General features: G+C 36.0%; 1 protein-coding gene across 5 annotated transcripts in view; it reads left to right on the forward strand.

Moving 5' to 3' along the window:
- The window catches only part of ARSK (arylsulfatase family member K), a 58,810-nt gene that overhangs the window by 34,231 nt on the left and 9,426 nt on the right, over positions 1-15,153 (forward strand). The window contains exons 6-9 of one of the 5 annotated variants that reach the window (XR_002731617.1): positions 1,669-1,893; positions 10,826-10,884; positions 11,048-11,272; positions 13,459-13,896. Coding sequence is in view for 4 of the 5 variants with exons in the window: in XM_023212170.1 (XP_023067938.1) it covers positions 1,669-1,893; positions 11,048-11,272; positions 13,459-13,748 (740 nt within the window). In the remaining variant the exon portion in view is untranslated. Of the gene's footprint in view, positions 1-1,668; positions 1,894-10,825; positions 10,885-11,047; positions 11,273-13,458; positions 14,402-15,153 lie in introns of those variants that run through there. The other 4 variants (XM_023212170.1, XM_023212171.1, XM_023212173.1 and 1 more) reach the window with 4 other exon arrangements.

The following is a 15,153-nucleotide window of genomic DNA, read 5'->3' on the forward strand; positions in this document are numbered from 1 at the left end:
TTCGTAGGTTGCTTGTTCATTCTGATGATAGTTTCGTTTGCTATGCAGAAGCTCTTTTGTTTAATTAGACCCCATTTGTCAATTTTTGCTTTTGTTGCAATTGCTTTTGGTGAATTTGTCATGAAATCTTTGCCTGTGCCTATCTCCTGATTGGTATTGCCTAGATTTTCTTGTAGGGTTTTTTGTAGTTTTGAGTTTTACATTTAAGTCTTTAATCATTCTTATTCAACATTGCATCCTAGGTGCTTAGCATCGTATCCATAATGTTTGGCATATAGTAAGCACTCAGTAAATATTTATTGAATGAGCATAAATGCTAAGAATTACAATATGTTGTAACTACAGTAATATGCAAGTTGTAGGCATCCTGAAGAACAAAGTGATTTACTCTACCTAGAAGAGCAAGGAATGATGCTTTGCCAGAGTGATAATGCATGTTTAAGCTGGGTCATAAAGGAAGAATAGGAATTTGTCAAGTAGACTGTGGGAGAAACAGCATTCACCGTAGATGGCAGAGTATATGCAGAGGCAAGAAAGCGTGAACTAATATGGTATGTGTTTAGGGGGTTCTGAGAAGGTTAGGATTGCTGAAAGGTAAAGGTCTAGCAGGTAGCCGAGGGTGCTGAGTATGGAGAGTGGACAGGGGCTTTGCTTGTTATGCTAAAGAATTCGACAATGGGCAGCTATGAAAAAGTTTCAAGCAGGGATGTGACACGATCAAGTGATGAGGTAATTTAGAAAGATAGACACCAGGATAGTACAAGGAGAGGAAAGAGGAGTAGAGGCAAGACCGATTAGGAAGTAATTCCAGTCGTCTAGTTGAAAAATCAAGAGTGTCTCAACTCTGTGAATAACTCCGTAGAGCAGTGAGTGTCAATCCTGACTATACCTCAGAATCTGTAGGTTTTTAAATTAATATAGACTCTTCTACCCATATTCAGGAACTGCCAAAATAGGGATGACTCCTCTCTCTGGCCTGTGCTTTCTTGTGATTCTCTTAATTACAGTAGGAGGAAGTTTGAGAACAGTGAGACTGGAACTGGTCAGAGGAATTTTACTGTCCCATTATTCCCTATCCAAGAAGATGCTAAATCAAGCTTGTACACTGTCTGTCCTGCTTCCAGCCCTTCTTCAAAGGTGGGATTTCCATAATCCTCAGCCACCTTTATGAGCATGATCTGGTGATTGCATAGAGATTTGGGAGAAAAAGTAGCAGAAAAGAGGAGTTCTGACTGCTCTTATCACTTCCTGTTGCACAGAAACTGTGGGTCAGAGGTGATACCAATCTTTTTTATCATCTGAGACATGTGAAGTACTGATATCCTACTGATCTTTCTTTTCTCACTCAAGGCACTAAGGGGAAGATTTTTTTCCCCTATTCTCTGATAGAAACCTGGAAAGCAAGCCAGCATGATCTCCAGATAAGCAGCTTTGAGCAAGAGTTCTCATGGGTATTATATTTTCTTCTTCTTCGCTAGTCAACTGAAGAGCAAGCAGTAGACAGACCACTGTCACCTTGAGACTTAACTTGAGAACAGTAGATAATATTCAGATGTTAAAAAGCATAGTGACAAACCCTTGTAGGATAGAGTTGTTATAAACTTAATGTGATAGAATAAAACATGAACTGAAAGCTAATTAATAGTTTTATAATGATTTCTATTATAGGTGAAATTATTTTGGCCCTTCATCAATTAGATCTTCTTCAGAAAACTATTGTCATATACTCCTCAGATCACGGAGAGCTGGCCATGGAACATCGACAGTTTTATAAAATGAGCATGTATGAGGCCAGTGCACATGTTCCGCTTTTGATGATGGGGCCAGGAATTAAAGTCGACCTTCAAGTATCAAATGTGGTTTCTCTTGTGGATATTTACCCTACCATGCTTGGTAAGTAATGCAGTTCTGTAAATATTTATTTGTAATAATGCTGGAGAATGCAACTGAAGAGATCAATTAGTCAGTCTTTCAGTTAATAGTCAGAGGTCCTGCTGACTTGTTTATAACCCTGAGCAACTCATTTAACTGTGAGTCAAATCTGTACTCTGAAGAATGAAGAGATTGTTTTTCATGTCCCTGTGTCCTTCACTTACTATAGTCATTTTCCCTCAAAAGATTTGTATTCAGGGTATGACTGTAAAGTAAGCCATGTAAGACATTCAGGTTCATAACCTTATAGATATGATTTGTACATCATTTGATTCTCTACCACCACCTCCCTGAAATGTAAGCATTTCCTTTCTGAATTATTCTATCCACTTTGAAACTAGTATGAACATATTCCTCCTCAGACTCTTCAGATAGTTCTGTACTATTTGCTTTAGTAGCTTCTTAATGTCTACAAGCATAGCCATATGTCTAGAAAAGCAACATATGGATAACGGTAGTTAGCAGTTTTTGTTGAAGATACTAGAATAACGACATAATCAGGAAATCATAGAACTAACTTCTAGTTTCTGTCTAATTTAGCAGAGTACTTTAAATTCATTAGCATGTAAACACCAGTTTCTCTGTTCTAAGGCACCATCAATTGCAAAACTACCATCAATTCATAAATTTTGGTGAAAGAAAATAGCACAAGATATGTTCTCTAATTTCAGAAATGTTAAAATGTGAAAGAAAGATGCATCTTAAAATCAAAGAAATCAGAGTTCTTTTTATCTCCTTCCTTCTGCCGCAAAGTTCTTCCCTTAACTAAATTTATGTAGCGTCAATTTAAACCGGCATCCTTTCCTTTTCTCTTATTTCATATCCTTCTCATATAATTGAACATATTTCTTTCCAGTTCCTTGAACTTTTGTATTTGTGTGTGTGTGTGATGGAGTTCTCTCTTTTTTTTTTTTGAGACGGAGTCTTGCTCTGTCGCCCGAGCTGGAGTGCAGTGGCCAGATCTCAGCTCACTGCAAGCTCCGCCTCCCGGGTTTACGCCATTCTCCTGCCTCAGCCTCCGGAGTAGCTGGGACTACAGGCGCCCGCCACCTCGCCCGGCTAGTTTTTTGTATTTTTAGTAGAGACGGGGTTTCACCGTGTTAGCCAGGATGGTCTCGATCTCCTGACCTCGTGATCCGCCCGTCTCGGCCTCCCAAAGTGCTGGGATTACAGGCTTGAGCCACCGCGCCCGGCCTGGAGTTCTCTCTTTCACCCAGGCTAGAGTGCAGTGGTGCGATCTCTGCTCACTGCAACCTCCGCCTAACAGTTTCAAGCGATTCTCCTGACTCAGCCTCCTGAGTAGCTGGGATTATAGGCGCGTGCCACCATGCCCGGCTAATTTTTGTATTTTTAGTAGAGACGAGGTTTCACCATGTTAGCCAGGCTGGTCTCAAACTCCTGACCTTATGATCTGCCCACTTCAACCTCCCAAAGTGCTGGGATTACAGGCGTGAGCCACTGCACCTGGCCAGTTCCTTGAATTTTTAATCTCTTCTGTTTCTTAGTCATCATTTGCTGGTTTCCCTTTATCCCAAAGTAATGATCACACTCAGCCATATCTTGGCCACTTTCTCATTCCATTAGTTTCTAGCCGATCACTATTACTTTTCCTCATTTCTGTGTTTTTTAAAGAAGTTTATGTAGGATTATGCATATTTGGGTCTCTGCTATTAGCATCTTTAGAGTTTTATGAATGTATGCCTGTATTCTTTACAGTTTCCTTCCTTAATTTTTCTTCATGTAGAACTCTCTCTACCCTCCCCATTCCCAAAGAAAATCTTCCTAGCGTCATCTTTGCCTGACTTTTTAGCCTCATTCTTTTTTCTTGAGGTATAGTGACCAGAACTGCAAGAAGGTATTGTAAAATATTATGGAAGGCTGGGGTGATTCTTTCTCCATTTTGCCCTCAATATATTTCATAGTGATAGTTGCCCTTTTATCTATTTGACTCTAGCAGCTAAATAGTTAAATATCTTTAGGGAGTTGTCTACAGTGAGCCTTATGCAATTCTTAGACATTCCGTCATCATATATGTCAGTTGATTAAAATGCATGGTTTAAATCATGTTTCTTTAAACATTATTTTATATTTGCCCACAATGCAAATTTTGTACTCTACAATCTTGAGAAGATGCCATTATTACTTCTTGCCATTTTATACATTGTAAAAGTTAAAGGTCATCTGCAAACTAGCAGATTTCATAATTTAACAGGTCAGATAAGAAAATGCTAAATAAAATTTGTTAGAATGGGGAGATTCTCATGTATCCACCTATCACTGCCTAATTTATGTTACTTGCTAATAAGAATTTCTCTAGCTAAGAAAATACTGTCTCAGAAGCTCCTCTAAATTCCATCTCTACTCTTCTGGAAATGATGTAAATTCCCTGCAACTGTAGGTTTTTTCCTGCAATTTGTCAATTATTTTAGAAAAAATAATTTTCTTAAACTATAGTTTTATATAGATTTTTATTTTTCATAAGATTCTTGGTAATAGACTCCTTCTGAGTCACATTTCCCTGCAGAATATGTTTTATTAACAGCATTTAGATCATGTGTTAATTAGACCTCATCAATAAGAGTAAAGGAAATAAAGTCAAAAATAAATCTCTCCAATTCTAAACTGAAAAATTAACACCTTCGTTGCTTAGCACAGTTTATAATGTGTTTCACAATAAATATTATTTTTATTATCAGACGAGGGAAAGCTACATTTAAATGATTTTTTTTAGTTGGGGAAGAGTGAGTGGAGGAGAATACCTATGGACGGGTCTTTATATAAAACACTGAAACATTCTATTAACCAGATGTTAACCAGTGATAATGGCAGAAAGAGAACAATGCAAAAGAGCCTTATGCTGGAGCCAGGAGACAACATTGTAACACAATTATTTACTTAAGTTAATCTTTTTATAAATGATAAAGGTGTAATATTCATAGAGCTCTTATAAATCTGTAACAAAAAGAGGAATACCTTATTAACAGATGGAACAAAATAAGCAATTCACAACAGAAAATATACACAAATGGCCAATATATTTTTAAAGAATCAAAGTCAGTGGTCATAAAAATATTAAAAGAGAAGAATATTTTTCTTTCACATATAAAGTTTGCAGAGGTTAAGAAGAATTAGAAAATCTTATATTAGAAATAGTCTTTCTCATGTACTGCTACTGGGAATATAAACCGATACAAATGTTTTGAAGGCAAATGTGGCATTATGTTTCAAATTTCTTAGAAATGTGCATACATTTTGACCTAGAAATCCTAATTTTAGGAAATAACCTGTAGATATACACAAATATTTATCACCATGGGTATTTATTACCATATTAAGAATTAGAAACAATATGAATAGCTAGTAGTAATGGACTGGATAAAAAATAGTCAATTCTAATGCAAATCAAAACCACAATGAGATATCATCTCACAACAGTCAAAATGGCAATTATTAAAAAGTCAAAAAACAACAGATGTTGGTGAGGCTGCAGAGAAAGGAGAACACTTATGCAGTGTTGGTGGGAGTGTAAATTAGTTCAGCCACTGTGGTAAACAGTTTGGAGATTTCTCAACGAACTTAAAACAGAGCTACCATTAGACCCAGCAATCCCATTACTGGGTATATACCAAAAAATACATAAATCATTCTGCCAAAAAGACATGCACTTGCAGCACTATTCACAATAGAAAAGGCATGGAATCATTCTAGGTGCCCATCAGTGGTGGACCAAATAAAGAAAATGTGGCACATATACACCGTGGAATACTACAAAGCCATCAAAAATGAAATAATGGCCTTTGTAGCAACATGAATGGAGCTGGAGGCCATTATCCTAAGCAAATTAACACAATAACAGAAAACCAAATACCAGATGTTCTCACTTATAAGTGAAAACTAAACATTGGTTACTCACGGACATAAAAATGCCAACAAGAAACACTAGGGACTACTAGAAGGGAGAAGGAGGGAGGGAGGGGGCCAGAGGGCCAGAGGTTGAAAAACTGTTGGGCACTATGCCCAGTACCTGGGTGATGCAATCATTCATATCCCAAACCTCAGCATCAAGTAATATACCCAGGGAGCAAACCTGCACACATACCCACTGAATCTAAAACGTTGAAAAGAAAATGTCAATTAATTTTAAAAAGTGAAATATGTGAAAATTGCCCCCATGTATTAAAAAGAAAATGAAGGCTTTAAAACTGTACAAATTGATGTTTGTGTTTTGTTTTGTTTTCTTTTTAGATATTGTGTCCATCTAATTCACTGTCCAAATTAGCAAGGTTTTAGAGTACTATTAACAATTACAACAGTATTAACAGGCAGAAACTGAGGCTGTTCTTTATTTAACAGCCTTAGGAGCCAGCAAAACAAAGATCATTCTGACGGTCTGCGTTTAATCTGATGGATCATTCTACCTTTTAAGATAAAATTCCTCAGTGCTGGAAGAGTTTAAAGCTACTTTATTGTGATTAACTCTAAAATTAGACCTGTGAGACACTATGTTCTACTTCTGCTTAATAAACAAACTTATACATATTTTGATAAAACATCTACAAAGGACTTCTTATTTTGTTCTAACCAATTAGGAGCTTAAAATAGATATAAGCCAGTATCTATTCTTAGAGTTCCCAAAGTCCTTTCTTTATTAGCTTAGCTGTAGCTATATTATTTTGTGTGAATCCCATTTACACACACACAGAGGAGAAGCTTATAAAGAAAAATGATATAAAGAGAAAAATTTATTTTGAAATTGATTTTTCAAGGATAAACTTTGCTTATAGTATATTTGAGTTTTAAAATATTTGAGTCTTCTGGAAACTAAAAATGAAATTAAAATCCTGAAATGTCTGTTGAACAGAAATAAACACTTCTGGTATCAAAAAAAAAAAAAAAAAAAAAAAACTCAACCCAAAACCTCAAGTGATATTTCCTCCTCACTTCCATTCTATGCATCTTAGAAATGTATAAAAGATGGTTATTCTACGTTCAATAGAAAGATATTGAATAGGAAAAACCAATTGGAATTCCTGTTTTAATAAACCTACCTTACTATCAAGAGGCTATTGAAATTTAAGATGCAACAATGCTTTATTTAAAAGTTTGAATTTACAAGTCATTTTTTAAAAGGTATTTTAAAAGAGCAGTTTTTTTAAGTAAAATATTTTATGATAAATTAGGAAGAATGTGCTTAGTTTATTTGTGCTTTTGGATCAAATAAACTAATGCTATCACTAGTGTGATAGGATACTATTACATTATTATTTCCTAATACCGGCAGGAAAATGACATTTATGAATAGGAATTCTTTATAATATTAATATTAAAGTTGATATTATTTCTGAGATTATTTCAAAATTACTTCCCAAAATATTTTCTTCTCTAATACCTAGTATCAGCATCCTTTAGCTCAGTAAGAACTAAAGGTGTCTTGTTTTGTAGTTAAAATTGTTTTGATTTTTATTTTTAAGCTTATTTTCATGTGAATTGTTTTCTGTAAGTCTTTCTGTAAAACACCTGCCTTTCTCCACTTAAAAGATAAGTCTAGATTTTTTTAATTTTAAGAATGTAATTATATAAAAATGCAGTTGTAGTTAAAAGAATGTTTCATTGCTAGTGATTTAAATTTCAAAACCCTTCTTGTTACAGGACCTTAGTGGAAGCCTGGGGGTTGGCAGGTGTTTTTCATAGATTCTTATGTTTTTATTGGCTGAGGAATATTATGAAGTTAGCTAACTACAGTGAGGCATGTCTTGTGGTGTAGTATTAAACAGTACAGATATTGTAAGGTCAGACTGCCTAAGTTCAAACCCCTCTTCACTCGTTACCAACTGCATAACCTTGGGCAGGTTACTCAACATGTCTGGTCTTCAGTTTTCTCATCAGTAAAAATGGGGATAGGCCAAGTGTGGTGGCTTACGCCTGTAATCCCAGCACTTTGGGAGGCCAAGGTGGGCAGATCACTTGAAGTCAAGAGTTCAAGACCAGCCTGGCCAACATGGTGAAACCCTGTTTCTAATAAAAATACAAAAATCAGCCAGGCATGGTGACGTGCGCCTGTAATCCCGGCTACTCAGGAGGCTGAGGCAAGAGAATCACTTGAACCTGGGAGGTGGAGGGTGCAGTGAGCCAAGATCACGCCACTACACTCCAGCCTGGGTAACAGAGTGATACTCTGTCTCAAAAAAAAAAAAAAAAATGGGGGTGATAGTGGCTATTTCATAGCTCAGAACAATGCCTGGAACATGGTAAACAATTAAATGTTAGATATGGTTATCATTAATATGTTTCATTCTTTTTAGGTATACTCTAAAAAATGTGTATATTAGTTTGCATCATTGCCATACCACTCAAATCCATTATGTACTGATATGGTCAAGAAGAAATATAATATCATCTCTCTTCAGGAGATCATTACACATATCCAGGCCTGCATTTTTACCATTTGTTTACTGTTTCACATTTAAGTCCTTTCTTCAGAACCCTGCAGTTACTTCTAGTCTGTGCTTATACTCCCACGAAAGATGAAACTTATTTAAAATGGGGTTAGAATGACAGGTTTGCCAGGAAAAATAAATATGAAAAATGATTTTAAATAAAAATCAAACAGCTTTTTGAAAAGCAGTCTAAGCTAAAGTGTTTCTAAGGAAATTATTGATAAATATATGAAAAATGAAAACCCAATTTTCTGAGGCACAGAAAAACCAATAAATACTTGAAGTATTTATTAAATACTATGGATATTTCACATGGGTTTTTTTCAATTTACAAAGTTATTTTATTCTATCAATAATAGACTGGAATCCTAAGTTCCCCTTATCTCTTGCCTGGATTCCTGCAGTAGCTTCCTCTCTCTCTCTGACCTTCTGCCCTTACTCACTTTTAGTCAATTCACCATTCCATAGTTAGTGTCAGATTGTCACACCTCTGCTCAAAACCCTCTACTGATTTCCCATTTCACCTAGGGTAAAAATTCAGTGTCTTTAATTAGGCTCTGAGAGTCCAACATGATCTCTTCTCTTCCCCAACTCATCTCTTATAATTTTATCCCTCACTTATTCTGCTCCAGCCTAACAGTCCTGCTTGGTGTTTGAGGAATAAACCAAGTAGGTTCCTGCCTTGGGGACTGTACACTTGCTATTCCCCTGGGGGAGTGCCCTTTTCCCAGATAACTGTGGGGCTCACTCTAACCACTCCTCAGGACACTGCCTAAATGTGACTTTCTGAGCGGGGCCTTCCCTGACCACCCTATATAAGACAGCACATACCCACATGCCTGTCATCACTGTCTGTCTCCCTTACCCTGCTTTCTTCTTCATTGCATTTACCACCATCTGACACAGCTGTTTCTGTCTGCCCACATTACAATGTTAGCTCTGGGAGAGCTTTTCTGTGTTGTCCAGTGTCGTTTCCCTACAGCTAGAACAGCACCTGGTTTGCTGAATGAATTTTAAAAATGAACACTTGAATGGACTCTTACCCAGTTTACTACTGACTTCTCATAAACACAGGAGAAACATAAGTTTCTTAGTCTTCCAAGCTTCCTTAGGAAAATTAAGAATGGTCCTAAAATAAGGCATTTCTAAGTATTAAGAGTTATTAAAATGCTGAATACAAGAACTCATAGTCATGAGTATATGCCCGTTGGTTCTTGCTTCCCAAACTTCCTTAAAGACTTCTTCTTTCTCTTCCCATGCTTTGCTGGTGGTGCCTCCTGATGGCTGACACACAGACCACCCTTACCCAGCCTCTTCCCACACCGCCTTCTTTCCACTGCTTACAGTAGGTAGTCTCTGTGTCTTGGAGCACAATTAGTTTGTCCCGGGCACATCCTCTTTAACCTCTTTTCTCCTCTTTTTGGTTTTAACCAGTCATCTCTGAAATACTCCTCTCTTCTTTCTTTCCTTATCTCTGAACAAAAAAAAAAGCCACTAATTTTGATTGGTTGGCAGAAAATTAATACTTGTGATAGTCTTCTTCCAAGGAAAATGGAAGATACAAACTTTTTTTTATTAAGTTATATGTGAAACAACTACCTTCAGAAGATTTATAGTGGTCTTTGTCTACTTCCCTGTTATCCTTTAATTAACCTGTTTTTGTCAAAGACAGTCAAGTTAAATTAACTTTCTTATTGAACTTTGTTTCATTTCTAACATTATAGATATAATTCTATTTTTCATTGGAAATATTTATACATAAAATATGAACATTGAAACCAGAAAAGGGCTGGGGAAGACAACTGCAGACTCATTTTGAAACAACCCTGACTACGCAGACATAATTAATGGTAATTTTTCTATAGGAAGAGGGAAGTTTAAGGTCCAGTTACCTTGAAAGCAATTTTTTAAAGTATAAGCTATTTTTCAGTTGAGCATTTCTCATGCTATTGTTCTATATGTCTATATCTGGTAAATTAAACATTATTTTTCCCTTTATAAATATAATCCACAATTCCTGAAAGTATGTTTTTCAAGATGCTAGTCCCTCAAGATGCTACTTGAAGGTTTAAAAAGCTCTGCTATCAAATATCTTTGGGACTCGTGGTATACTATATACCACTCCTGAAGGTTTATCATATACATCAGCAATAAATTTATATCTACAACAAATTTATGTATTTAATTTTGTTTAACCATTGTTTTGCAAACATATATGACTACTAAACCCCTTTCTTATATAAGTCTTGTTAATATCCCATGAAGGAAACTTTGAGAAACAACTATGATTATTTAATCATTTAGAGAAAAAGGGACTAGTGATATTAACTATTTGTTGAAGGCTCCTATCTGCCAGGCATTGTTCTCAGAGTTCTTAGAATTTTACATAAAGTATCTTATTTAAACCTAAAATGAACCTAATAAATACAAGTACTGTGGTCATCCCCTTCTTACAGACGAGAAAACTGAGGTTGAGATAAGTAAATGCCTTGCTGAAGTCCACATGGCCAGTGGGGTAAGCATGTGAATCTTGGCAGTCTGTTTACAAAATCCATATACAATCTCCAGTCTCCATGGCATTTAATGGTATGAAAAAAATGTGAATGATGCCATCTGTGAATGTTCAGCTAATAAAAGAATGAGCTATTTTAAGATATTTGGTTATTTTTGTTACATAGATATTGCTGGAATTCCTCTGCCTCAGAACCTGAGTGGATATTCTTTGTTGCCATTATCATCAGAAACATTTAAGAATGAACATAAAGTCAAAAACCTGCATCCACCCTGGATTCTAAGTGAATTCCATGGATGTAATGTGAATGCCTCCACCTACATGCTTCGAACTAACCACTGGAAGTATATAGCCTACTCGGACGGCGCTTCAGTATTGCCTCAACTCTTTGGTAAATGTGTTAATAGATTTTTAGGCATAATATTATGTGTAATGAACTGCCCTATGTAGCATTGCTCAAGATATCCAATAATCCTTGTTAAATAAGTGAATATCATCTGCTGCTTGTCATGGTAGGACTATCTACAAAGGGTTGCTCATGTGAGGAACAGCCTCTTTGCAGATCAGCAGCTGAATTTCAGAGAAAGCGTCCTAAGGCTTTTGATCTGGGTCTCATGACTGAAACCAGTTTTCTCTGATCAGGGCATCTCTCAGTACTCATGGTTATCTTTCCCAATTAGAAGTCAACACCTCATTGTACCTCATTGTTCTGAAGGATTAACACCTATCTTATGAAGGCTAACATTTTGCATATATTATTTAATGTTCAACACAACCCCACAAGATAGTGCCATTATCCTCATTTTACAGAGGAGACTAGGAGTCATAGAAATTTGGATACCCATGTGAGGTCTCACAGCTAAGAAGCAGCAGAACTGAGATTTCAGCGAAGCTGTGACTGCAAAATTGATACTTCTTATAACTTCTAAAAAATGTCTGCCAGCTTCACTACTCTATGAATTAATTTTTAAGCAGCATTTTTAGATTTAGGGTTTTACTTATCCTTTGTCCCCATTTAGTACATAAAATATGTGCTAAAGCCATTAGTAATATTTATTTCTCCCTAAGGCTCCTTCCCAGTTACAAATAGCAAAATTATTATCAAAATAATACTTTGGGAGCCAAACTGGCCAACCCCCTTCACTTTAAGAGTGGAGGATTCTTGGCTGGAAAAGGAAGTCTTGACATTTTCATCCTGATGAATAATGTGCATCTCTTGCTTGTTCATTGGCCATTCTCAAATGAAATTTATGGGAAGCCATTGTTTTGAACTGAGTTCCTACACCAGGCTCAACCGACCAAGTCAAACCAGAATGGAGTCACTGACAGTTAGGTGCCCCATAATCAAACTGAACTTTAGAGTGGGCCACTTTAGAAAAAAAAAAAAAGGAGAATCACAATAACCAACCTGAAGGGGCTCATTTTACCTGAACCAGCATAAGGAAGTTTCCTCTGTTTTTACTGGATAAAGAAAGTAACACTATAATGACAAATCTGCTTTTTGTTCCATGTTTCTGGGACTTTTTCATCAGCCTTTTTCTTCCTATAAAGCCCACCTCCTCTGCTCAGGTCATCAGAATGCCTTTTCTAAATCTTTAGATGGGATGCTGCCCAATTCATGAATCACTAAATAAAAGCCAATTTGATCTTTAAATTTGTTGAAATTTTGTTTTTTATACCATGTTCTACCAAAAAACTGATGTGACTATCAAAATGTCAGAAGTGGGGAATCAGCCTTTTCTGTACTTTTTAGGGCGTATTAATTTCCCTTTCCTAAAGATATGCCATCTGAAATTACCTAGCAAAATCACATATCTCTTCAGGGGCCTCTTGGCTAATGTACTTAAGTAGGCCATAGGGGATTTTCTCTCAACATACAGTGTTCATTTACTATCTGAAGTTAATTGTCATAAGATCTCTGACTTGCTGTTTTTCCAATTAAATTGGTATCCTGGTTATATTCCTGTCTTCCCACACCATATCTAAAGTGTGTATTTATGGATCTGAAATATTTATCATTATTTTCTCGTGGGCAGTGATTGAGAAGTTTGTATTTCCATGGCTGTTTGTTCAAATGGACCGTACTGATTAATGTAACTTTCAAAACTCCAAGCATAAGATACTAATATATAAAGAAAACTAGGAGTAAGTAAAGTTGCAGGAACATGACTTGTCTATATAAAGAATTTGTAGAAAGTTTGAGGCTGTTGAAACGGTACAGTATAAGCATTACTATATTCATTTCTGCCCGTCAAAGTAGGCAGGACATCAAAAACAGGAAGAACTTGTTCTAAAGCAGCTTGCTAATGATAAAAGGTTGACTTTTTCTGGCATTTGAGAAAAGAAAAAAGAAGTGGGATAGCTGGACAATGGTAGGAAGGAGGGAATTTGGGCATGGAACATAGGGTGTTTAACTCCTGGTATGTTATTTTACCATTTATACTGTCCTTCATTTTATTACACTAACAGGAACTGAAAATCTTTTTAAAAATCTAATACATTACCTGTCATAATGACATTCTAAAAAATTTTTTGGCAGGTCACTATTTTGACAGATATTTAATTTTTTTCTTTCAGATCTTTCCTCAGATCCAGATGAATTAACAAATGTTGCTGTAAAATTTCCAGAAATTACTTATTCTTTGGATCAGAAGCTTCGTTCCATTATAAACTACCCTAAAGTTTCTGCTTCTGTCCACCAGTATAATAAAGAGCAGTTTATCAAGTGGAAACAAAGTATAGGACAGAATTATTCAAACGTTATAGCAAATCTTAGGTGGCATCAGGACTGGCAGAAAGAACCAAGGAAGTATGAAAGTGCAATCGATCAGTGGCTTAAAACGCATATGAATCCAAGAGCAGTTTGACAAAAAGTTTAAAAATAATATTCTAGAGATACATATATATCACAAGATCATAATTATGTATTTTAAGTGAAACAATTTTAATAATTACCAAGTTTTGGCCAGGCGCAGTGGCTCACACCTGTAATCCTAGGACTTTGGGAGGCAGAGGCAGGCAGATCACAAGGTCAAGAGATCGAGACCATCTTGGCCAACATGGTGAAACCCCGTCTCTACTAAAAATACAAAAATTAGCTGGGCATGGTGGCACACACCTGTAGTCTCAGCTACTCAGGAGGCTGAGGCAGGAGAATCACTTGAACCCGGGAGGCAGCGGTTGCAGTGAGCTGAGACCGTGCCACTGTACTCCAGTCTGGCGACAGAGTGAGACTCCATGTCAAATAAATAAAAATAAAATAATAATAATTACCAATTTTTCATTACTTTGTAAGAATGTAGTATATTTTAAGATAAAATGCCAATGATTATAAAATCACATATTTTCAAAAATGGTTATTATTATACCTTTGTATAATTTCTAACAATTTAGTGGAAGTATCAAAAGGATTGAAGCAAATACTGTAACAGTTATATTCCTTTAAATAATAGAGAATATAAAATATTGTAATAGTAATAATGTTTACCATAAAACAGTTGTGTGTGGGCATTTGATGGTGCTTGATGAGTTATTTGTATTTGATGGGACTGTTTGGATGTATTTCATGGGAGTATCTGGAGTATTTAACAGGATGTAAACCTTGGATGTACCTGATTTTACTACTGTTTTTTTTGATAAGTAATATATATACAGGGTAAAAACTTCAAATGGTACAAATGGGGTTAACAGTGATCATGAAGTCTCTATCCTTTCTGTCTTCCCTGCCATCCAGTTCCCCCTCCAAGAAGCAAGTACCGAAACCACCTGCTTACGCATTTTTAGAGATTGGCCACAAATTTATAATCAAATGTATATATTCCTTTACCCCTACACAAATGGTAACATACTGCACACATTGTTCTGCGTGTTGCTTCTTTTTCCTTTTTTTTTTTTTCACTTAACAGTAGATATCTAGAGGTGAAATTACTGAGTCAAGACTATATTTAGCAAAATTACACTAGATACTACATATTACCTCTAAAGAAGGTATACTAACTGATAATCTCACCATCAATGCATGTCTTCTTATCCTCTGCCAACCTAACAGATAAAAATATTCTGTTTTTATTTTTCTTATGATGAGTGAGGTAGATCATATTTTCACGTATTTAACAGCCATTGGAATCTGCTTTACCACGGCCTTTCCTATTTCTATTCTTTGCCTATTTTTCTGTTGGTTGTTGGTCTTTGTTTTGTATTACAGGCGTGCTTTAGATATTAGCTTTTTGTAAGAGATCCTGCAAATATTTTCTTTCCAGTTTGTCATTGTCA

This window comes from Piliocolobus tephrosceles, chromosome 4 (assembly GCF_002776525.5).
Source record: "Piliocolobus tephrosceles isolate RC106 chromosome 4, ASM277652v3, whole genome shotgun sequence".
Lineage (NCBI taxonomy): Eukaryota > Metazoa > Chordata > Mammalia > Primates > Cercopithecidae > Piliocolobus > Piliocolobus tephrosceles.